This window comes from Limanda limanda, chromosome 17 (genome assembly GCF_963576545.1).
Source record: "Limanda limanda chromosome 17, fLimLim1.1, whole genome shotgun sequence".
In the NCBI taxonomy this organism is placed as follows: Eukaryota; Metazoa; Chordata; class Actinopteri; order Pleuronectiformes; family Pleuronectidae; genus Limanda; species Limanda limanda.
This window is the reverse complement of record NC_083652.1, coordinates 20,780,623-20,806,196: the sequence shown is the minus strand read 5'-3', so window position 1 is coordinate 20,806,196 and position 25,574 is coordinate 20,780,623. Positions and strand designations below refer to the sequence as shown.

The 25,574-nt window shown below is 42.4% G+C and overlaps 3 protein-coding genes across 4 annotated transcripts; all 3 read right to left on the bottom strand.

Annotated features, from left to right (window-relative positions):
* Positions 1-5,580: 5,580 nt before the first annotated feature.
* LOC133022705 (galectin-3-binding protein A-like) lies at positions 5,581-9,072 on the bottom strand. The gene is made up of 6 exons (XM_061089579.1): positions 8,941-9,072; positions 7,860-7,966; positions 7,554-7,757; positions 7,274-7,408; positions 6,873-7,164; positions 5,581-6,782 (listed from the first exon to the last, which is right to left on the bottom strand). Exons 2-6 carry the CDS (start codon positions 7,942-7,944, stop codon positions 5,783-5,785), a joined length of 1,716 nt encoding a protein of 571 aa, XP_060945562.1. The 5' UTR covers positions 7,945-7,966; positions 8,941-9,072; the 3' UTR covers positions 5,581-5,782.
* A 145-nt stretch (positions 9,073-9,217) lies between these two features.
* cant1a (calcium activated nucleotidase 1a) lies at positions 9,218-20,734 on the bottom strand. Of its 2 annotated transcripts, none has more exons than XM_061089581.1 (4): positions 20,635-20,734; positions 10,842-11,510; positions 10,268-10,471; positions 9,218-10,177 (listed from the first exon to the last, which is right to left on the bottom strand). In XM_061089581.1, the coding sequence occupies exons 2-4, from the start codon at positions 11,485-11,487 to the stop codon at positions 9,807-9,809; spliced, it is 1,221 nt and encodes a 406-aa protein (XP_060945564.1). In that variant the 5' UTR covers positions 11,488-11,510; positions 20,635-20,734; the 3' UTR covers positions 9,218-9,806. The 2 variants fall into 2 exon arrangements, with proteins under 2 accessions (XP_060945564.1, XP_060945563.1); XM_061089580.1 differs by lacking the exon at positions 20,635-20,734 and adding an exon at positions 15,172-15,551.
* Positions 20,735-21,533: 799 nt separating this feature from the next.
* On the bottom strand, positions 21,534-25,574 carry syngr2a (synaptogyrin 2a). The gene is made up of 4 exons (XM_061089661.1): positions 25,344-25,574; positions 23,285-23,522; positions 23,018-23,154; positions 21,534-22,877 (listed from the first exon to the last, which is right to left on the bottom strand). The coding sequence occupies exons 1-4, from the start codon at positions 25,440-25,442 to the stop codon at positions 22,680-22,682; spliced, it is 672 nt and encodes a 223-aa protein (XP_060945644.1). The 5' UTR covers positions 25,443-25,574; the 3' UTR covers positions 21,534-22,679.

Sequence of the window (25,574 nt, the reverse complement as noted above, 5' to 3'; positions counted from 1 at the left end):
ATACAACGGAAAAATACAGAGAGGGAATAATTTATGTGATAAATAGTGTATTTTCATTACAAATTAAATATTGAAACATTTGAAACCTATCCAACCATAACCCTGAACAGATAAGAGTTAAGGTCATTTTGTCATTATCGCAGGAATGTCTTCGTCTAATTATCTTTGCGAGCACATTTGTGTCTCACAAAATCAGCACACAAGTATTTTGTGGTTTTGTCGTGCCAGTTTAACTATTCACGGGAAATCGCCAAATGGTTCCTCTAGGGAACGTGAATATGACTCAGTTCAGTTCCTGACAAAGACAGACAATCAAAGTCAAAAGGGGGAATAGGGTTTCTACAATTCCTGAACATCTGCAGTAGGATTATGGATTGGTTGTTTGACATTTTGGGAAATATGCTCCTGAGAAGATAAGCAGATGAGAAAATGTGAATCTCCAGTTGCCAGTCGGTTAGTTTAGCTTAATCTTTTAAAACCTGAAACAGCTAGCCTGGCTCTGTCCAAACCAAACCTGCCTTTTACCAGCACCATGTTATGTCTTGGTTGTTTAATTAGTCCAAAAACCAAAGGCGGCACGGGCCACCTTAAAACCGCACCCCTGTAATCATTATAATTATCTGTGAAGGTGTTCTGCTCTGGTCTGACCTCCATCTGATCCACTAATCGCAGTATCCGTAAGGAAGCATGAAGGATGAGTGGAGGAGGAGTGGCGCAGAGGAGAGAGGTGACATCATCCCCTCAAAACTTAATGGATCCAATCTGGCGGCATTTCCCCCGGTGTAAGCTACCCCGACCCCTCCACCCTGTCTGTGAGAGAAACATTATGCTATAGTCGAATTCCTCAGTTATTTCTCATCCCTCACGCCTGCGTAAAATAGGTAGCTGCTCAGTTGGAATGTTCACCACTGGATCACCACATCAGGAAACTGTGGATCTCTAGAGCTCTGGGTTTGTGGACTCCCGTGTTGATTCTGGCTCCGACATGGGGAGATCACAGTGACGGCACGGTGTGTTTGATGATTAGAGCTGTTGATGAATAAGGAAGAAAGAAAGGAAGAAAGAGAAAGAGAAAAAGAGAGACATAGAGAGAGAGAGAGAGGACTGTATCTGCATTCCCTCCCTGACATCATATTTGGCCACCGACTGTTGGTCTTCTGGCCAATGTGGCAAATATTTTCTCTCTTTTCCATAGTTGAGCATTTTTCGCCTGTTTGCTTTTCCACAGGTCTCTGATGTCTGTGTAAGAAGGAGCAGGGAGGAAACTGGGACACCCAAGCTAAAGTCATATCTGGGGTGACTCAAGTGCCCCTGCGTCTTTTCACTGAGGGGAAATTTTGGACATTCGTTCATAGTCGTCTTTTAGAGGGAGACCGGCGCCATGCTAGATAAGGAGAGTTTCCACATCGCTAGTAATTTTGCAAGCCCGTATGACTCGTAAGTGGAAAGCGGAATTAACCAGACACAAAAGTGAATCGCAAATACGAGCATCGACGCAGACGCCGTGTGTGCAACAGAAGTTAGGACACATGTAAGGAAGTGACACATCCAAGACGAAATGGGTGGAAACTCACTTCCGTCTCTCTCTGCCGTTTACCAGAAGTATGAGAGGAACAGCGGACGCCTTCTTCTGGGCTAAACCTGCCGCTCCCTGTCCAAACACTCAGCTTCCTTTGCACCGAGATGCCGAATGATGTGGTTGGCTCCGCTCAGATCACTGCCGTGTCCCAGACTCCCGGCCACATTTCAAATGACCTCACAGCACGACCGTTCTGAGCTATTTCCAACGCTGCAGCTCTACCTAGAACAGGCTTTTTCTCGCCGGTTAAAATTCGGGATTATTGTATCAACATATGGTTTTGATTTGTTGAACGAGGGCGGAATTGTCGAAGAAGTGCAATGTAAGCAGCCCCCCCTGTGTACATTACCCACTACAAACAGCAAAAGGGGCTTAGGAATGGCCCGGACCTCCATACCCTAAATTACAGACTTGCAAGGCCAGGAATACTCCTAAAAAGAAGTGCCCGGTAAGGCAGAAAAAGAGGGTCTCATTGTGGGAACTGGTGGGTGCTGTGGCAGTGACCCACATCCTCCGACTCCCACCCCCTCGGCCCTGTTGCCTCCGCACATCCCTTTTGACCTGACCACCACCACGCAGCGCTTCAACTATCCATTCCCCCTTCTGCACCTCCACCCCCGCCACCCCTCCTCCTCTTTACCATCTTTGTTTTGATGAGACCCGGCCACAGCCCGGTGGTAATTCCCAACATTTTCCATTCATCAGAAGGGGCCTATTCTAATTTTATTGTTCACCATGTGAATCAGCATTACCGAATTCTCATAAGGTGGGACAGTGAGGAGGAGGGAAACATCTGCTCGGAAGAGAAAGTAATGAAGTCTTACCATTGTTCCAAGTAAAACCAGAATTTCTGGATTGTGCTCTGGAAATAATTGAAATCCCTCGGACATTTCTAACGATGCCAGTAACAACCATTATGATGAAATGCTGAAATCGGAGCCTTTGTCAACACCTTTGCATGAAAATGAAATAAACAAAGTCAGTGTCAATGAAAGTGCCTGGTGCCCATGCTGCCATGCTTGTTGTTGAAGCAACATTTAATTTGTGTTTGCAGATTTCCAAAGAAATCTCAGTACACAATTAAAGATTATTTTACACATGAGGAAGCAGTGATAGTAGAGTCTGCTTCAACTGCTCAGGTTGAAATAAGTGAAATTGGGCAGACAAGATAAAGAGATGGAGAGTGAGGAGCTTTACTGGATGATCACTGAAATTAAGGCACACAGCACATTTCAGTATTTCAAATTAATGGAAAAAGAAAATCATCAGATTGCATTAAGTTGGGGAAGCTACTGAAACAGGACTTTTTGGGGTCAGACGGTGAGAACCCTCAGCAGTCTGGTGTCACTGCTGTTGGGTTTCCCTTAAAATGTAACACACACTTTCCAAGTAATTTTCCTCCACGATACCCGGATGCTCCATGACAAGGACGTCTGAGGATGCAGCTGAAATGACTAACAATTTAAACAAGAAAGTGATGGTGTGCACGTCTTTAACCTTTTCAACCCTGCAGACTCTTGAGCAACTCTACTGTACCGTCACCAAAGACATCACCATCACAATTACGATCATGACAATGATGATGAGGACGAATGTCAAAGGTCATGGCCACAGTGACCTAACAAAACACGGTTTGGTTCATGTGAACTCAACATCTCAGGAACAGCCTGAGGAAAATCAAATTTGGTACAAATATTCACTTGGGCTGATAATTCTATTCAGATTGTCAAATAAGACAATGCACTGATAGATGTTAGATAGATAGATTACTATAAAAGAACGCAAACAACATTTGTGAGTTTTTCGTTTCACTGTGTGATTGGGCAACTAATCAAACTGAAGAATCCATTTGTCAAGAATGAACTACTTCTCCATACTTCACCAAACACAACCCCTCTATCCCCCCTTCACACAAAGGCAGTTCCCTTTTCCTATGAAAGAAGTAAAAGCTAAAAGGTTCAGTGTGTAGAATTTAGTGACATCTAGTGGCGGAGTTGCATGTTGCAGCTGAACACCCTCTCACCTCACGCTCCCCTTCCAAACATGATGGAAAATCTGTGGCAGCATTCAGTTGTCATAAAAACTCAAAAGGCGTTTAGTTTGTCCAGTTTGGGCTACTGTGAAAAACATGGTGGCCTCCGAAGAGAGGATCCACTCCTGATGTGAATATAAAGTATTTAAATATAAAGGGCCCATTTTAGGGTAAAAAAAACTACAATAATTCAATCAATTCAGATAATCACACATGAGTAAAAACATTACTAGGATTATCTTATATTCAATTTCTGCAAATAGCATAATTTACCCACATCTTAGACACTGGACCTTTAGTTCTGTTGCTATTTGCTGTGTTTTCCTTATTACAACACAGTTTCTTCTAACATGAGGGGAAACTGGAGTATTTCAACAGATAAATCCAGAGTTCAATGGGTTAAATGGGTTTGCCTAAATTGTTGCTCATAAAACCACAGAGTAAAATGTCTAAATTCTGTTGTGACTTGTGGTTGATTGTTGTAAAGGTCAAATGACACAACAAGGACAACACAGCCAGTCACTTACAAAACAAGTCTATCCTGTGAGGAAATATTTAAACTTTCCCTTCTCATGAACAAATGAGTTTACATTGAGCTCACCGTCTGACGTGATTACGTGTGAATGAAAAGACGCCATTATCTCTGTTTACAATCAAATCACAACCCAACCGTGAGTGTATCTCAGAGGAGTCATCTTTAAATATACACCTAGATCACGTCTTCTTTACAAATAATCGATCACTGCCTACCACGTCATGTTTTGGTGCGGTCATCGAACGATACGTTTCTCGGGAACTCGTGAGTCACCATGTGTTCTATGTGGTTGTTCAGCCCACCTGCCCAGGCATGCAGGCCTGCATGTTGTCAGAGTGAGACCGTGTGACGCAGACATGCAGGAGGATTAGAAAACAGAAGTCTGGTGCGGGGGGAAAACAGAAAAGCCCTGGGGCGATAAGACGATTCCCGAAAAGGAAACGGTCATCATATCCTCAATCAAATCCCCCCGTAACCACAAACACTTTCACATCCAGTCTCTTATCTGATGTTGAATCCAAACCACATGTTTGAAGGTAGTTTGTTTTCACATACTGCTGCAGGAAAGGGATGATAAATATGATACAAATGTGACTTTTAACTTTTTCACCCAAAAAGTACAATGGCACTGAATTGAGCACATACCTCTGCCATTGCCCAACAGTCCTTTTAAATTAAATGAGGCTGCATCAAATTTGGTATTGGTACCAGTCCTCTACATATGCCAGAGTTTGTTTCCATCGAGATCCATGAATGATTTCTTGGGAAAATGGTGAAAATGCTGAGAGAAAAACCAAACAAACCGCACCCACATTTAATGAGTTTTCCCTAACCCATTCTGCACCCTTCCACCAAGTTGCATCATAATCTGTTCAGGAGTATTGGTTTAATATTCCTGAAAACAATGGTTCAACGAAGGAATTGGAATCACTGTTGAATCAAAATCTGTCTTTAAAGCTCATTAATCTTATTATCATCATACCACATTGGTTGAAGCAGTTCAAAACACTGTACAATGATAATTTTATGTATTTGGGAGGTTTCATAAAGTTTCTGGGAACAGCAAAGATATAGTCCACAGAACACCCCTTGCAAAGTGATAAGTATTAATACCTAAGTTGAGTATTGTTACCTATAGTTACGCTAATTAGCAGTTTTGTTAGCAGTCTTTCTTCAAAGCTACCCAACTTAAATTAAGCTCATATTAGCATGACATTTAGAATAGCTTATTTAATGCTTTTTATAACTTTTTTTATCTAATGTTTTTGAATATAGACGTGAGCATATGAACCCTTCTGACAATAAACCTGTATGTCCTGTGCACAAAGGCTAAAAATTAGTCTGAGCATTAATTGAACTTGCCCCCACTTGTCATCGTATCCATCTCATCTGGTTACACTGGGTCTTAGAAAAGGAAAGTACCAACACAGAGCCTTAAACACTCAATGCATTATTTATTTCAAAATTTCAAAAAAGAAGCAGGCAAGGATATGATTGATGAATTAATACATTTGTAAAATTTGTGAAAACACACTCAGTTACACGGATATAGACGTTGATTAGCTGATACACGTTAAGTAGCTGATTGCAATCTGTAGAATAACAACCTGACCAACTGATCAGGTGGGAGAAGTGATCAGGTGGCGACATATTCTGGTCTCACTACAAAGACGTAGGAGAGCTTGTCATCGGGACACGGGTAAGCAAGCGTACTGTTCCCACCGAGATAGGCCAGGTCGAGCTTGAAGTCCTGCACCTGACAGATGTACTTGCCTCCGCACATCAGCAGCAGCTGGTTACGAAAGAGGATTTTGTTGCGGTCGTAGCTGTTCTGTGGATACAGCCTTGTCATAGGGAGCGACTTGCAGCTGACCCCTCGGTTTGAACATTCTTGTCGATTGGTGAAGACCATTGCCTCCCATTGAATCCTGTTGTCCTTAAAGATCAGGCTGTTGTGCAGAGGCGTGTACATCGCCCTGCCTCTGGACTGACCACGGGCAGAGCCAAGAGAAGCGCTCCATGGATTGGCAGTGTACACCCTAGGCCTGAAGTCATCATCGTCTCCGTTGAACTGTGGGTTGGACAGAAGTTTGCTGAAGAGGAGAATGTTAAACTGAAATGCTTTCAACATGTTGTCACGATACAGACTCTTATGAGTGCCGTAAAGAGAAGAGTTGGACTCAAGCTCATACAGTTTCTCCGCAGGGATCATGGGGAAACGAATGCGATTCAAGAGGTCAGCCTGGGTTTCTAAACTGATGGAGTTGTCATTCTCTTTGATCCAGCTCTCTACTGTCTGGAGCAGAAAATACTCATCTGGAACCACCAGGTCTGAGCGGGCTAGGATTGATCCAATGAGCTCCACGGGTAGGGCGGCCCAGGCTGGAGAGCTCTTCAGGTTTTCGAAGTTCCAGGCCAGGTACTGGATGCAGTTCTCCTGAAGAACCAGGTCCTCGGTCTCCTGGGCATATTTGCATATGGACACCTGAGTGTGAAACAGAGGGTCATCTGGAAGGATTATCGAGAACAGCCGGGCCATGGCCTCCATCAGCTCCTTCACCCCAAATCTAGAGGCCATCCAGTGGTAGCACTGCACAGAGGGCAAGGTCACATCTATCTTGCGGGTGTAAATGTACCTATTGAGAGGAAAAGTATAAAATATTTATTAGATTTTTGAAGGATGTCTGAATGTCGAGGCACTAAGAATCCTCTTAGTTTCAGTATACCTAATGAAGGAGGAGAAATAGGGATTGCAGGGTTGGCTGACGTCGACAGTGATGTTAGAAATGTCCTCTGAAGCGTTGAAGAGAGGGAATTGCGAGAGGATTATTTTGTGTGCACTGATTTTTGTTTCCACCGTTTCCAGAGTACCGTCGTCCCGTCTGTTTCCAGTGGGGCTGTTGACCAAGATCAGGAAGTCAGAGCCGTTTTTGCGGTCAAACAATTTTCCGAGGTCACCAGACAGATTGAAACTGTGGTCCAGCAGGTGTCTAGAATCACCGGTGGTGGAATTAGTGCCTGGAATCACAAATGGGATGAAGATTTAATTAACAGAGGAGCATGAAGAACTGAGATCAGAAATTATCTACTTTTGCTGAATCAGTGCTGTCGAAGTCTCACTACCTACTTTTTGTCTCACAAATGATTCCAACATCCTCTTTGTGGGTGCAGTCAGTTACTCCCCAGCCTTTGAATCCACAAGTAAACAGATGATTCTCTGTTCCTTTACAGGTAATATCATCCAGCCAGATGGGTCCAGACACTGTGGGATGTGAAATCAAAGAAAATCCATTTGTTACTCATTATGGCAACAAACAGCACACACAGAGGGCCTCAAATCACAATTCCTCACTCAAAACAATAATTTCACTGCCCTCTGCTGGGGGATGAATGGAAGTAAAGGGCACCTTGTCCATAGTCCTTGCCGATGACAACAGATTTTGCCCCGGAGAATTGGAGCTGACGACACACCACCTGGGCCTCAGCCATGTCCCAGCCGTCGTCACACACTGTTCCCCATTTGCCGTCATGGTAGACCTCCACGCGACCCTCCGAAACGCTCTGAGAGCCAAACAGTCTCAGGTCACCTTCCTTCTGCCCTGTCGTCCTCCCTGAGTGCAAACACAGGTCATATTCACCAAGGCCCCAAGGTCTCAAATTAATTTAATTGTTAGTTTTATACAAACGATGATGAAGTGTATGAGGTGACTCACAGAACGGGTCGAATCGGTTCGCATTTCCAGGGACATGAGGAAGTAGCAGAATCCCCAGAGTGCATAAGTTTCGAAGCGTCAGCATTTCTACACACCACTGCAGAACTCTGAAAGACGACAGAAAGGTCAGCGTGACAGATATGCTCTCGTTTCTGTCCTGAACATTTTAAAATTATTATTCTGTTTAATGGTAATGTGGTGCAGGGAGTATATAATTAGTTTTGGGGTTTCTTTGCACATAGTTTTATGCATTTAATGGTTTAAAAGAAGCCACGGTTGCATTCATTAAATTCAATGTCAATTAAGGTTGAAAATGGCTATACTGAAGTAAGGCTGTCACAATATCATATTCCCCTTCACAATTATCATGGCAAATGAATTAATAATCATAATTGTGATGGCCGTACCAGCAGCCACACCCTGTACCTCAGCAACATGGTGGTAACCTTTCTTTCTTCCATTTAATTTGCTTAGTTTAGTTTTTGCACACTCCTTAAATGCCCATACACACATGTAACAAATAAATAACAGGACACATAAGATTTATTAGCAGTTATCGGTTCCTGGCGGAGTCGTCTGGCTCGGCCATCAACCGCCGGTCCAGCTGCAGCAGACAGGCTTCAACAGTCTTCATTACCAATTGGACTGCACCACCTCCCTCATAATTACTGGGAGGGACATTGGTTTGTAGATTTTTGGCTGTCTTTTGATTCGTTTTGATATTGATGTTTAATTATTGTTCATTAGTAAATATTAGAAAGCATTAGACCGGCATGTTTTATGGTTGCTGTAGTTTGTTTAAATGTTAGTATGTCTTAATCTACCTCCTGTTATGTTTGAATGGCCCGATCAGCCACTATATATATATCTCCCCTTTGTCTCAGTTGGTCAGTTTGTATAACAAATTAAAATTAAATAAGATGATAATGAGAATGCTACTCATCAAATTCAATTATTTATCTGATATCATAATAAGTGCATTATTAACATACAGATTTTTTTAAATATCACAGTTCTGGTCATTACGACACCCTGGAATGATGCTTAGAAGAAAATACTAGATATTAAGAAGCCACATTACCTTCTTCTTCTTCTTCTTCTCTGTTCTCCTCAGATGTCTTGTCTAAAGTGTGTGGTTCAAGCATCACCTCTTTATGTCCTTCTAAAAACAAGGGGGGTTCTAAAGCTTCACTTCTCCAATTCTGCTGTTTTCCATAAGTTTCGTTCCCCCCCCCCCAAAAAACAGGCTGTTGCAAAACAGTTTTCTGCCCAAACAAAACCGAACACTTGTCTTTGTTCAACCTGTCTCTTAGTAAAGAGGATCCATATAATGATATATATAACAAGAACTCAGAAAAGAGGAATCAAGAATTTACTTAGTCAGCACACCCGCCAGACATAAAAACACATGACATACATACAATATCATTCTAATTTCCTCAAATCCTTCCAATGATGTCGATTTTTAGTTTTTTTTACGAAGAATAAAAACAGGCATTCAGTGATTTCCCCTGACAATATTTATGTGTTGTGTGTACAGAGTGATGCAGTTTGACATGGAGCAAAGGGGGAAACGACCTTTGACCTTTTCAGAGTGTAAGGTATGTGCATAAAAATGGAGACTAATCACAGTCTGATGAATCAATCGTTAGTACATTCATTATAAGAAAGGCTACAGTAATGTAGAAGAAGGAGATGATGCACCACGAGAAATGCTGGTATTGTTCGGTCTGACGGACACGTTCTCTGGAGCCACAGCGGGACCACGCCTCAGTCTCAGCCCGCGTGTTCTGCTCCTCGCACCGAGGAGGATCCTCCAAGGGCCTGACTTGTGTCTTCTGCAAACGTAATGAGGAAGCAGCGAGTGCATTACCTTCGACAGTGACTGGCTTGTAAACAAAATAGAACTACAGTGCAGTGGCCTCAGGACCGAGTCTCCGGGTTCCTTTAGATGAACTCCAAGCCTTCATACTTCACGTCGCCAATCTTGGTTTCAGGTAAAAGGATTTGTCCGTCAAGCGTGAAGGCCGTGATGTACGTGGCCACCTTTTCAGCGTCCTCCTCCGACTTGAGCGCCAGAATGATGTTGTCGTTTGTGTTGGGGACGAACTTGAAGGAGGAGAAACCGTGAGTGGGGTTGAGAGGACCCACCCGAGCCATGACGATGTCTTTGAAATCTGGCGAGCAGCTGAGGACAAGGTTCGTGGCGCGACGCTCGTCCGCCGTCTCTTCGTAGCGGTCCATGCTGGCGCGGCGGGGGATGAAAAACCAGCGCTGAAGGGTGTCGCTCCACGCCGCTGACTCGTGGATGAGATAGCCTGCAGAGATTGAGAGGGATGCAGTGAAGGGTAAAGCATGGAAAAGAAAAATGGAAGCAAATGTACGCAAGACCAGATTTAAATGCTCACCTGGAGGCTCTATCCCTGCAGCGAACTTCAGAGATCTGTACCTGGGGACCCAGTTCTGGTGTTGCACGTCCCCTCTGAAGCCGACTACTTTTACCCATTCGGGGTTGTTGTTGACGAACTCGCCCTCACCGGTGGTCCACTCCTTCCCCAGACCACCGATGTACAGGTGCTCGTCTTTCACTGCCAGCCACTCAGCTTTGAACCCTATCAGGAGAAAGTAACAGCAGATACACTGATGTAAAAATACTATATTATTCTTACACACCAGTTATGGGAAACAAGCTCCCAGAGAACGCCGGGCGACAGTGGTACAACTCTCAGTTCTTTTAAATCAATGCTGATGACATTGCCCTATAAATAAATACAATTTGTTTTTACACTGTACTATTACTATTTCATTTCCTATGCCAAACTTTTTAATTTAATTCTTAAATTAGATTTCTTTCCATTGTGTGATGTGGCTTTTAAAATTTGTCACACTGAATTTGATGTGGAGCACATCTGAAACATGCCATGAATCTCTCACCTGACACTTTAGGTAAGTAAGAAGTCACTTGTTAGCATACATGCTGACCTTTGGCAACGCTGCCATCGCCGTCGGGTAAGATGACCCAGGGCACAGCTTTGTCGCCGTCGATGTGGTAGACCACGCCCGTTCTGTCGTCGACGCTGTACAGCTTCCCGTTGAACACCACCAGCTCAGACAGCTCCATACCCCTGCCTTTCTCCGACAAGTGGCTTTCCAGCACCACCCTGTCCTCGTCCCATTCGATCGCCACCTTGTCGCCACTATTGGACACCAGCAGGTACCCCCGCCGCAAGTAGCTGAACCACGTCAGCTTCTTGTCACTACGAGAGTTTGTGTCCAGGTCAGCGATGACCCCAATGCGGTAGCGTGTGCCCTGCGGCGTCCTCTCAGGCAGACTGAGAGGGTAGGTGTCATTATAATGGCCATCGAACTGACGGGTGTCACCGTGCGTGGCACTCCAGCTGAAGGGGTTGTATTGGCGAGAGCGAAACGCTGAGCTCATGTTCATGAAGAGCAGCAGGAATAACGAGAGGGCGAAACCCGCGGCCACGATGGGCTTCCACTTGAGGCGGAACCGAGGGTCCGTGGCGTTGGCCATAGAATTCAGAACAGGGAGGCCTCCTACGGAGATTCGCAAGGAGTTCATAGGCTCATTCTGCTTTAGTCTAATGTAGCCTGGGGAAGCGGACATGGAAGACAGAGGCCTGGAGTGACCTAAAGAAAAGAAGAGAAAGGGAGATGATGAGTCATATCCACTGGCAAATCACTAAAGAGAGGAGGAGCTACGGCCTCCTCTGTGGTGTTCACTCAATCAAAGTTTGACTCAAGCTTCTTGCAGACATGCACTGAACTGGAGTCAGTTGCTTTGGGCATTCTTTGGAAATCTCCAGAGAATGTCTAAGGGAGGAATATGTCCGGAAAATTCCCCATGAGCGAGTGGATGAGTCGATGACTCGTGTGAAAGACGCAAAACCAAATGATTATTCAAACTTCTCCAGATAAAAAGGAGACAACGAGGCTCGGGAGCTTTTGATAAGAAGGGCCGATGGCTGGGTTAATGTGCTGTAAACAAAAACAAATTATCTCATCAGCAGATTTTATACGTAATTTCCTGCCTCCTTAACGCTCCTCTAAGGCATCCACCCCTCGCCTGAACACTACATAGGTTCTCCTGCTGCAATCTTCATATGTGAAGGACAGGAAAAGACCAAACCCATTTGTCTAAACATTTTCCAGAGTTCATGTCTTAAAACTGCTCAAGTGGCCGATCTACGGATTATACTAAACGTCCCACAATAAATCTACAAGTAAGAAGAGTTCAGCAAATCCTTTTCCATATGTGTCAAAAGGCTATTGTCAAAAAAAAAAAAAAAAATTATGATTAGGTCAAGATTAGGTTATGATTGAATGTGTGAGGGCATTAGGGTTAGGGAAGGGAGTTAGGGGTCAAGGTAAGGAGAGGTTAAGGTAAGAATTAGGTTAAAGATAGGTTTAGGCTAGGTTAAGTATAGATTTATGTTAAAGTCAGGTTAGGATAGTTTAAGGTTAGGTTTAGGGTAAGGTTAAGGATGAATAGAGGTAAATGTTAGGCAAATTTTAGGTTTAGATTTGGGTTAGGTAGAAACGCAGCTACTGCTTCACCCATCACAATTAGCCAGTTCATTTGATGGTGCATGTGTTAACTCATCCCCAGTTAAACCCATCTTACATTATGAGGTCTTCAATATTTCTATAATAGTACATTTGGATTCAAAAGAACCGTGCTCAGAGAGGCAAAGCATGGCGTTCATACTAGTAAAGTCAGGTTTTACCCTGTTTTTTTCTTCAATGAGTTGTTTGCATTGAGAAACACAACACCATAAATGAAATCAGTCTTTTCATTATTGTTTTATGTCTGTAAATCAAATTTGTTCTAATATCTTAACATTCATTGCACTGCACATCCCATATTAAAAAAAATGTGAATTGAAAAAAAAAAGGCTATTGTCACATATTGTCCCTTTCAAAGCCTCTTCTTGAATTAGACTGCATTATGTAACTGCTCTCGTCTCAAATGACAATTGCAGGATGATCAATGTTTATTGTTGTTAAAACATTTAAACATTATCTAAAATTGACCAGCCGAAGAATACAGTGGACACCAGGTAAAGTAAGGATTTAGCAGCCAAAAATCGCCTTCATGTACTGAACTGAGTAGGGTTGGGTTTGACTCCTTATGGATACAATGTTCTTCTTCTAAAAGCAAGAAAGTATTATGTCTTCTTTTTAAAGTTACAGTCTCTTTTTATATAAGGAATAAGCCACGGTAAGTTGAGGCTAAAGGCTGATGAGCTATGTCACTTGGCAGGAAATAGTTGTTCCACCTGCTTTTACCTTGTGAGTGAAACGTTGCAGAAGGCTTGTTCTGAATATTTCTTAATCCTGCTGCTCAACATGAGAACTGAAGAAAAAACAAACAGTCTTTGAAAAATAAGCTTCCTTTAAAATCCAACAGCTGTCACATTTAGATAATAGACCCAATCTTACTCACCTACTCTCCCTCCGTGTTCACCTGAATGAAGTTTGTTCTCCTGACAGCAGGCAGATCACTCATTTAACGCTGTATTCTACACGACACTTAATAGTTCCTGGCACGGCGTAAGGGTTGGGTGAACATCATGTGGCCTCTGGAGAGGATTGTCAACGTGGAGGATGGGAGGAGCAAGCTCAACAATGTGAGCAGGTGGACAGGTGGAACAGGAAATACAGATGGCTGATGTGGCCCCAGCAACTCTCAAAAATGACAGAGCTGAATTTGTGATCAAACTTAAATGTAGATATTCAGCTCATGATTAAAGTCCTAAATTAAAGGTTCAGTGTGTAAGATTTATATGAAATGCATCTTTTGGCAGAAATTGAAGATATAATAATCTTAGGGATGTTTTCACTAGTGTGTTTCATCTAAACTGTACGAATAGTTATTTTCTTTACCCTAGAATGGGCCCTTTGTATTTAATTACTTTATATCTACATCGAGATTGTGTCCTTTCCATGGAAGCAGGCTGTATTTCAGTCCAGACTGGACGAACTAAACACCTTTTAAATTTCAACAGCAACATGCAGATTCAACACTGGTTGACTGGAGTCACAAAATTTTACACACTGAGCCTTTAAGTAAAAAATAAATAAATAATACCAGCTTCTCTAATGTGCTGTTAGAGAATTAATCTTTGAGTTCGGCCTTTGGTTATACTTTGTTGATGTTTGAATATGTTTTAAATAATAATAATAATGATAATAGAAAAATGTATCATCTAATGGATCGATGATGGAAACAATCAGTTGTTTGGAAGAACCTTTGGGGGCTGATACTGATATTGAGGACAATTTTGATACCAACACATACAAATTTGCAGTGATTCCTACCATGTCATTATCAAACCCTAATGACAAAGAAATATAATTGAGGCTTGATATTTTACAGTTTTAACAAACTTGAGATTTGAAAGTAGCCATGAATAAAAAGAAAAAAACAAATACAAGCAAACATATCGAATGTGGAAATGAGAAAATAAACTCAACAGACTTCTATTTGCCTCACATAAACACTGATTCTGTCTGTGAGAGGCTCGTATCAGCCCATAAATCAATCAGGTTCTAGTCGTAGCCTTATCTAATAAAGAACTTAATACCCTGAGCTCCAAAGGTTAATAGCAGAAGAAGTTTCTAGCTTTATAAAAGTTAACATTACATGTCTTACTTTTCCTTATCTTATATGACAGAAAGTGAACTATTTTATACATCTTAATATTGAAGGATGTTTTCATTTATATTTGCTATGGGGTCTAATGTCTAATGTTAAATAGATCAAATGATTAATGGAAAATAATCACCAATCTTGATTTCACATAGCTGAAGAAAACGACGTTCAGAAGTAGATTCTTCATTCTAGTACATAAGGAGGTGGAGAGGAGGAATATTTATTTATATGATGTTTCTACATAAAGTTAACATAAAAACTAATGAGGCATTTAAGTTAAATCGTCTCTGTGCTGCGGGTCACAGTCGTGCTCTGTGGTCTTTAACTCTGTGTCATTCGCTCGCAGCTAAATTCCTCTAAACGTGGCCTCACACACACACTGTGGCCTGAACACGGCTGCGTTTCTCTATAAGCAAAGCAGCGAGTGAAAGAGTCTTTCATGAGCGAGTGACCCGAGCCAAACAAAACAGCCCCTTATGACATCAACATCAGGGCCCACACACTCCTGGCAAGAATACCATCCTTCTCTGAAATCCACCACCAAGTTGCTTTTTAGTTATTTAGCCTAAAACACTTCTTAGAGTCCCACGGCAACAGAGTCCGATTTGAAACCTTAATTTAGTAATCCGGCGTTACCTCTTCTTTTCCTCCGACCAGAACGCGGAGCCGTCATCATCAGATTTACCTCCACGACCAACCCTGAGCTCTAATGTCTGGTCCTGCTCATTGTTCGTGGTGCAACCATGAAACAGGCTTGTACTAGAGCAGGTGAACTTTAACTAGACTTGGAGGATTACGAATTCAGTCCAAAGGGGCAAATCTTGCAGGAGGCCAACCCGGTTGACGAGGTTGTCTTTGGTCTTAGCGACTTCTCGGAGTGGCCGGGCACCAGAGGTCAAGGAAAACATCTGCACAATAACTCCTTAAAGGTGAAAAGCCTCAAATCCTGCAGGGTGAATAGTTGAGAGGAAAACCTGTGGCCGCTACAACGACTCGATCACTGCATGACGGGGGTGCTGCTATCACGCAATGAGCCTCACAGTGCTCTGACTGGACAAAGGCCAGAGATCGGCCTGATAACGGTGGCAGAGCCTTGAACGCTCGGGCCACAGGAGCCCACACTCACTCTGACTCTTAGAAACATTAACTGATTGAACTCTGTGTGGCCTTCAGTCCAGAACAACACGTAAGGAGGATGAGTGATGATGCAGAAATCATCAAACGTAATTTCTTTATTCAAGTTCTGTTTTATTTGGTTTTGATTTATTGTGATGTATTGATGTTGATTAAAACGGTTATTTATAAAGTTAAACAAAATAAAAATCATGCCTCAACCTCTCAATTTCCCAAAATATCAAGCCTACATTTCATACAGGTTTGATAACAACATTTTAGGAATCATTACCATATATATATATATATACAATATATACCTCGCTGATATATTGGTCACACTAATATTCAGTACCCTCATATTGCTATCAGCATGAATCCTGAATGAATGAATCCAGCATGGAAAAAATGTATAGTTTCATATGCATCTATTAGAATGTAATGTGTTCACTTGTTACTCTCTGTACCACTGGGACACCTCTTTTTGTTTGACACTGTGCAATGACATCAAAGGCTTTGATTTGAATATCATTTGCAAATTCTCTCAGTCAAATCATTTGATTTTAATATACTCTAGGTCGCTCTGTCTCACATGCTCGATTACAAAGTTCACATTGACACCTAGGTATTAATGTAGCCATTAACAAACTGGTTTTCTGCTGAGGCTGAAGTTTGCGTGACACTGGGAGTTGTTTCTAATGTTGTGCCCAACCCATTGACAAACATTTGCAGGAGAAGATAAGGAGCAGCTCTCTGTGGAGTCGGTGAAACAGCTTCGACTACAACCTCATAAATAATAATTTATAAGAATTAATATCAAAAAAAACATACGAAGTGTGGAGTTGTTCTGCAGGAGTGGAGTTGTTTGTTTGAGGCTCAGCATCAAAGGATTCATGGTCCATGTATGTCCGCGTTATAACTTCACAGTATTCAGAGAATTTTCCGTGGACCAAACTAAAAACTCAAAGTAAAATTAAATTAATTATTATCTCAAAGATGTTTTTTGTCCTTTTAGGTGGTTTGTATCTTATGTTTGTTTAAGTGTGTAACTGTCAGCAAAACCGGCCAGTTTATGCAGACTGTTTTATTCTTTTATTTTAGGGTTGGGCTATATATTGTTCTTATGTTCAACTACGGTTTGGGTTATTTTCGTTGTCTTTTACACGTAGCGACTCCCCTCGCATAGTTACCTGCAGCAAAGGAGCGGACGGTTTTTTTTCGACACACCTGATCCCTCGTTTCCGCCCCAGTGCAATAAAATACCTGCCGTCAGCCCGGCACAGATAGGAGCGGAAACCAAACCGGACGCCAGCTTTGCGGCATTTCTCGGACCGAAAGAACCATCCAAACAACTTTAGCTTAACACCCCACGCCAAGCGGAACGAGGTAAGGAAGCTGGTCCCATTTACTTTGCTGCGGGTAGTGCGGAAGGGAGTCGCTGTCACGTTAATGAGTCAGATGTCTCACGTGGCGATTTGTTTGTTCATTGTATTTTAACGTTCGTGTTTGGTTTTAATGATTAAAATCTTTGTAACTTGTAACTGTCATTACAGTTTTACGGTGTCACTACGGCAAACCAGATGTGAGAATAAAGAGCCGTGTAACATCAGTTCAAGAGACTCAGCGTTTGTGTGGAGAAGCGGGGGGCCGTTACAAAGTGTATGATAAGTTTGGTTTTCATTTCACAAACACGACTCCGCAGACTGAGATGGCAAAAATAACCTGAAGTCTGTGGAACAAACTGTGGGGTTATGGCTTAACACTTGTGGGAACAGTGTGTTCAAATATCTCAGTGAAGAATCCCGGCGGCTGGCCGCTGGGAGCTAGATGGATTTGACGGTTCTCGACCTCTCAGTCCGGTTGTTGTCATGTCATCAATCCCGGAACCTCACCCAGACCCGGGTCTGTACGGGTTCCCTTCCCCGACTGAGGGTCCGCGTGCGGACATGAAGCCGAGCTTCGCAGCTAGCCGCTAGCCGCAGCAGCTAGCAGAGGCTAGCTCCGGACGCTAGCCTCTTCGGACCCGGACAGGGCCGGGACTGGTGGAGGGGTTCCGGGAGTGAGGACGCGACAATGGCCGGAGTAGGAGGTCGAGGGCCGTGGAGTCCAGCTAGCTCTCAGCGGCTAGCTGCTCTCTCAGCGGGGCTGAAGTGTACAGCAGCGCAGATTTTCAAGTGTAACCATTGAACGATCCCGTTTAACTGCCACAAGAGTTGTTCATCTTGTAATAAAGACCTCAATGAGGAAACACGCTGTGTTTTTTCTATTTTCACTGCATTTTAGCAGTCTATAAATAGTGAATTTTAACATAAAAATATTAATGATTAATCGAAAATTCGTCATTAACTCTCCCGACGATCGATTAAGACAATTTAATCGAATGCCCATCCCTAATATAAATAAAAATTTACCACCACAACAATTTAATACAAATATAAATATCATCAAAACAACTAAATAATTACATAAATATCATCATAAGAGTTAAATACTAATAAACATATCACATCAGAATTAAATACTTATAAAAATAAAAATGTATCACCACAACAACTTAATACAAATATAAATATCATCAAAACAACTAAATAATTATATAAATATCATCATGAGAAGTAAATACTAAATAAAATTTTTAGGACTGCAAAGCAGCACTGGGCGGGCCCGAGCACATGCATTTTGAAGTGTTGCATGCGTTTTGCCTTAAAAAAATAATAATAAATTCCTTTGATCTAGGAAGACTGAAATGAAAGGATTCATGGTCCATGGAACATCGTGTTTTAATGGCGTGTAATCAAACTTTGACGCGACACCACGGTCGCACCGTGTAATTAAAAAAATCCGTCAGTCAGTTTTTATCTCCATCTTGTTTTGATGAAACTCATCTCAATTTGAAGTTGATCCGATGAAAACCCTGGTACAAGTGCATCAAACAAAAAATGTGGAATATGGCCAAAATGGCCACTAAATGCAAAAGAGCAGGCTTCCTGTTGTGTTTTTCCAATTGCATCTGGAGACTTTTTTGTTTGTCTGGTCATGATACACCTGTATATTGATTTTTGTGAAGACCGGTCAATGTGAACACGTTCCAGGGGTCTCGGGGGGGCACCGTTGAGCCATTTCGCAATGCCCATTGAAAATTCCTTCAGAATACGTAAATTTTCACCACTTTCTAACTTTCTGCAAATTTTGGTAAGAAGTTGAGCATGGTAAAGCCCTCAAAAAGCCAATTCATTTGCCTGAATAATAATATCCTTACAATAACAATAGGGTCCTCCCTGACCTTTGATCAGTGCTCGGGCCCTAATAATCCTTACAATTTCAATAGGGTCTCACCAGACACCTTTGATGTCTGTGCTCGGGCCCTAAAAAATTCCTTTAGAATACGTACATTTTCACCACTTTCTAACTTTTTGCAAATTTTGGTAAGAAGTTGAGCATGGTAAAGCCCTCAAAAAGCCAATTCATTTGCCTGAATAATAATAATAATCCTTACAATTTCAATAGGGTCTCACCTGACACCTTTGATGTCAGTGCTCGGGCCCTAATAAGTCCTGTTTCATTAGATCATTGAGGCCAGAGCAGTCAGTTATTAAATCACTAGATATTTATAAAAGTATTGTAACGATATACTCTGATACTATACGAATCAATAACTCTAATGAAAACTGAATTATAGTAACGAGTCATTCTTAACAGGGAGAATTTACAGGGGTGAAAATGTCGAGTGTTCCTGCTTTGATCTCCCTGAAGGAGCACATCTGGGTGTTGGGCCCCGAGGGAAGAAGATCAAAGAGACACAAGAGAGAGAGTGTGTATGTGTGTGTCCTGGGTACTTATTTGTGTTGCCTCTTTAGGACTTTCTCCAGTATAAACACTGACCTTGTTAGGACCTCATGGGGACCGAAGCCCGGCCTTTATGAGGCCAAACTTCACTTCTGAGCTCCTTTTATAAGTTTAGGGATAAAGTGTGAATTGGTCATGGTTAAGGTTAAGATTTAGGTTGGGCTGTTTACAATGAATGGAAGTCAATTAAAAGACCTAACGTGAAAACCCTGTGCCACACCTGTGTGTCTCTGTGTGTCTCTGTGTGTGTGTCTCTGTGTGTGTGTGTGTGTGTGTGTGACGCCCATAAATAGTTCACATTTAGCTTTAAGGCAACATTTTTTTGTACATCAAGGACTCCAAACAGATGTGTGTTACACCGACAACCTGATTGTTCATGAGTTTTTTCTCCAGAGATGTTAAAGTATCTGTCATTTAGCTGCAGACCCCCAGGAGACCCCAGAATGGCCCCTGGGACTCTAGTACTACTGCTCCACTCTTCTACACACACACACACACACACACACACACACACCCCACACACACTATACATGTATACAGTATACATGCAAGTGGTAAGTGTGTGTTTGACACACAAGTGGGATGTTTGTGTAGGTGTTGAATGTGTGTTAACTGATGTCCCTGCCTTGCAAGCATCATATAGGTAGGTACACACACAAACACTCACACATACACACACAAGTGGGATGTTTGAGTATGTATGTGTGTGTTGAATGCGTGTATTGGCTGATGTCCCTGCCAGCAGCACAGAGGTTACCACACACACTCAAGTGGGATGCATGAGTAGTTGTGTGTGTTGAATGTGTGTGTTAGCTGATGTCCCTGCCTTGCAAGCATCATATAGGTAGGTACACATACAAACATTCACACACACACACACAAGTGGGATGTTTGAGTGTGTGTGTGTGTGTGTGTGTTTAATGCGTGTATTAGCTGATGTCCCTGCCCTGCCAGCATCCCAGAGGTTAACACACACACACGCTGGCACACACACTCAAGTGGGATGTATGAGTAGTTGTGTGTGTTGAATGTGTGTGTTAGCTGGTGTCCCTGCCCTGCCAGCAGCACAGAGGTTACCACACACGCACAGACACACGCACACGCACGCCATCACAGACCTCTGGAAGCAGGATCACTCACCTCAGATGTTCGATGCCGATCCGCGGCTCACATGTCGGTGTTCCTCCGCCGCGGCTCCTGATTCCTCCGCGGAGTCGTTTAGCAGAGACGCGATCATTACTTCCTGTATGCTGATGACGACATAACCGTGCACGGCGTGCGCGCGCCCTGCATACTAGAGGCTCTGTGGAACGCTGCCTTCGCGTGCACTCGGAAATCTGACGACTGCAGACCGTAGACTTTAGATAGAGCTGTAGAACATGGCAGCTCACTAGAAGTGTAGACAAAAGCGTCTCGGGCTACTTGAAATAGATAACTTTGGATTATTTCCCGCATTAAGATAATAAGCATACAAGTGTGGAATAGTGAACAGACCAGGGACTTAAAGGGTGAGAGGACCCGGGTCTTATATCTGCAGAAAAAGACCTAAAACTGCAGTAAAACAAAGAGACGCAAAGTGGCCACACAGAAACTACTTCAAATGTAACATTAAAATGCTGCACAGCTTTGTGCCTTTTCTGCTGAACTGCACCTGTCAGTGGGGAAATTGTGTCTCCAGGCTTTTATGACACTAATATTATTCCTTTGATTGAAAGGGAAATAAATGTGTGAATGTTATTCCTATTCTATTAGTTTATTATCGGTGTTTAGCTTCACTCTCAAGCTGGATAGTTGTCTGGTTCAATGAGTTTGTGTAGTTTAGTCTCGATATGTGAGAATATATGAATCATACATCTTTCTTCACCTCTGTATAAGATCCATACAATACACTTGCTTTGTTCCTTTGCAGCCGTCTCCACTCTCCACAAGGTCCTCTACGCCCAGCGACACAATCACAAGTCAAATATTGACTAAAGGCGATCACAGCCCCTGCACGGAGTCCGGCTCCTTCTCTATAGGAGGATATAAATCACCAGAGCTTCAAAACCAGATCAGTTTTTATTTGACACACCTTGTGTTATACAAAACACTGTATAAGGCACTTCAATGGGGAAATATTGTAAAGCCTTTGAACCTGACAGTAAAACTGCAGCACGTGTAAAAAGGTATGATTACAAACATGGAAAAGCAAGAGGGAAAAAGAATGTCGAAAACAATGGTTTGATTGTCATGCACCTTGGCTGAAAGGATTAGGTTGGATAATAAATATATAAATTTTCCACAACATTAAAGAATTCCTGAAATCAAACAATGTGAATTACATCAGTTAAAGAATAAAAATTGAACTAAATAAGGCACACAGACTTCTACAGAGGTAGCCGGCATAATTGGTTTGGCTACCTCAAAAATAAACTTAAATAATAAACTGGAAAGTTTGGATTTAAACCATCGCAACTAATATTAAATCAGATATGAGAAATTAACTGCTCCCAGCCTCAGTGCATAAAAGCCATTTTTTCAGTGGTTGCTGATTTAAAAAAAGAAACAAAAACATGGCGTTACAGTAGTTACAGAGGGAACATTGTCAATGCACCCATAGATTAAATAACATGAGTTTGTTTTATGAGCAATAAAGACACCTGGATCATTTTAAAGGGACTGATTTCTTGTTTTTAACTGCTGTAAATGAATTTGACACAAACAGAAACATGTTCATAAAAAAATTGTGATGCATTCCAACAATGCAAAGCAGATTTCCAGACAACAAAAAAACCCTAACTTGTTTGTTGATTTGTGCTTTGACATTAGCAGCTCTCAAATTGCACAAAATAAAAAGAAGCATAGGAAGAACCACTAATGTTTTGGTACAAAGACACAATGGCACAATCATATTCACTCTTATCAAGACAATCTCCTTCCAAATTTTGTTTAGATCTTTAGAGTTCACTTGCTGTGTGTGTGTGTGAACAACTCGGAACCCAACAACCAAAATTTACCAAAACTTACAACTTCGGAACGAACTAAAAACGCATCATGGCACCCAAAAACATGCAAACACTTTTGCAGGAAGAACATCGGAGTGCAGAGAACCATCCAGGTTGTAAATGAAAACATTGGCACATGTCTTTACTTGAAAAAAATAAGAAAACTCCCCGGTTGGTTTCATGCATTTGAATCCCAGTTCTTCAGTAGGTTGGAGGTTTGTAGTCCCCTGGCGCCTCCTGATTTTGGGGGAAAGGTGACTGCTGGTAGCCCGTGGGATTACTGGGGTACGGGGCGGGTGGGTATGGACCAGTTTGGTCGCCATCTGGGTCTCTGTAGTCCTGGTCAAAGTCATTCACGCCCTTACTATACCGTGCATATGCAAAGTAGGACGAGAGACCCTATTGAGAGACGTGTGAAACAGTGAGTGAAGTGTTTTCCAAGCCCTCAGCTTTAAACCAGCTCAGCTGTGTGTTAGCAAGTTAAAAACCGTTGCTAGTCAAATGATGGCCACACCAGGAGGAGAGGACGAGAGGCTTACCCAGGTGATGGCTGAGAAGAAGGAGAAGGCCACAATTGCACGCGCGGCATCAGCGGGCAGAGAAGACTGATCAACAGTGTGGGACCACAGGCTGGCCAGGACACAGAAGCAGATGAACCACAGCAATGTCCAAGCGGCTATAAAAAAAATAAAAAAATACAGCTCAGACATGATTAAGGGGACAACATTGAACTTGACTGCTGCACTTCCTGTTTTTTTATACATGTCCTTTATTTTAGTACAACTCCAGTGAAACCAGACTCTCACCTGAGAAGACTAGATCTCCTATGACGATGTATTTTCTCTCCTTGGCGTTGCTGATCTGTGGGAAGTAGGCGTCCAGCACCAGGAAGACAACACAAGCCAGGAAGGCCAGGACTCCGATCCCCACACCGTAGCTGCAGGCACTGTCGCTGCCGTTGAAGATGCATAGGGCGTCTTTCGAGTCAGGTGCGTTAACGTAGCCCTCTCCTGTGATAGTCGCGAATACGACAATGGAAAACAACTGCACAGAGAAGGGACACAAGGGGTTAATACCAGGAGAGGGAGGGAAGTAAAGAAGCAGCTGCAGGGCTTCCTGCTTCCTTTCCTATCATATGATCCACATCACATGAAGCTTTTCACACAGTGGAGCTGAGCAGATGACACTGGGGGAATTTGAAACCCTGATCTATTCCAACAATTAATCCTCAGAGATTCCTGTTCCTCATCCACTTTTCACACAAGAGCAGAGAGATTAATCCATCAGTCAATTAGAGGACTGAAGATAAATTAATCAGCAACAATTCTGGCGATAAAAGTACATGTTACGGTTTATCCACTTTGCTGCTTCTCTGTGTTTTTAATTTCATATTGAAGATCATTGGGTTAAGACTTGTGACTTGATCAAAATAAAGATATTACATGGACTGGTTTGATTGCAATGCACCTTGGCCGAAAGGATTAGGTTGGATAATAAATATATAAATTTCCACAACATTAAAGAATTCGTGAAATCAAACAATGTGAATTACATCAGTTAAAGAATAAGAAGTGAAAGTGAACTAAATAAGGCACACAGACTTCTACAGAGGTAACCGGCTAAATTGGTTTGGCTAACTCAAAAATAAACTTAAATAATAAACTAAAAAGTTTGGATTTAAACTATCGCAACTAATATTAAATCAGATTTGGGAAATTAACTGCTCCCAGCCTCAGTGCATAAAAGCCATTTTTTCAGTTATTTAAAAAAAGAAAGAAAAACATGGCGTTACAGTAGTTACAGAGGGAACATTGTCAATGCACCCATAGATTAAATAACATGAGTTTGTTTTATGAGCAATAAAGACACCTGGATCATTTTAAAGGGACTGATTTCTTGTTTTTAACTGCTGTAAATGAATTTGACACAAACAGAAACATGTTCATAAAAAAATTGTGATGCATCCGAACAACAAGATAATACAAGATATTACATGGATTCAGAACTAAGATTGACTCTTAATGATTGTTCTTGTGAAATGTTAGTGCCTTTAGATCCTCAGTAGTTTTATTTTTTTGGATTCAAGAAATAAGGTGACACTGCTTTTTAACAACAGAAACAAAAAACTTTTAAGTGTACATAGTTTTCTACTGATATTGTAAAGGAAATTCTAATCAAGGATCTTGATTTTCATTATACTATATATATATTGGAGGATTCACTCTCCCAGTATACATATGTGTGTATAAATATTTATAAAGATGTTTATGTTATAGCAGCAGCAGCAAATAACTGCAACCAAGTGATAGAATAATCGTGTAAAAGTGAAAGAATGAGGCCACATAAAGAAAAGTGACTGTTACTAAAATGAATCATCCATCTTGGTGAAATGAATCGTGTGAAGAAGGCAACAGGTGACGCTGCAGAACAAGTGCAATGGCTTCTGACGCGGAAACCCCCGGAGGAGAATGAGTCACGGGTTCCTGCACTGGAAAACAACACTGGTCTCACTTTTTAAACCAGAACTACTCTGAGAAAAACTATTAAAAAGCAAAAAAAAACTCATCCCCTCATCTGGCGGTGACACAGCACCAGGACGGGCTAGCTAACCTGAGCTAGCCCGGTCCAACTATTGCGACAGAACACAAACGTAGTGGAACTTTATTGAATGTGTATTTGAGGTTTTACGGTTAACTCCGGTTCCTGCTGCGGTGTGAGCGGCGAGTTACACCGAGCAGCAAGCGAACCGGACCGGTCCGAGCCGAGCCGGGCCGCGCACATCTGCTCCCCCGGGGGTCGGTGAGGTGACAGCTGGCTAGCCCCAGATGCTAGCTGTGATGCTAGCTCCGTGTCGGTCCCACTCACCCAGCTCAGGCAGCGCAGGATGGTCTCAGGCTGTCTGGAGAATTTCACCGCATCGAAGGTACCGCCGGCCAACGAGGCCCCGTAAGCGCTGCCCTGCATCTTCCAGCGAGTCTTGATCTGTCAGCGATGGAGGGGTTCGAGCAGCTGCAGGAGCGGAAAACTTCCTGTCAAACTTCGGGACAGTTTCAGTTTTAAGGAAAGTCACACTTCCTGAAAACTTCACTGGGCCCC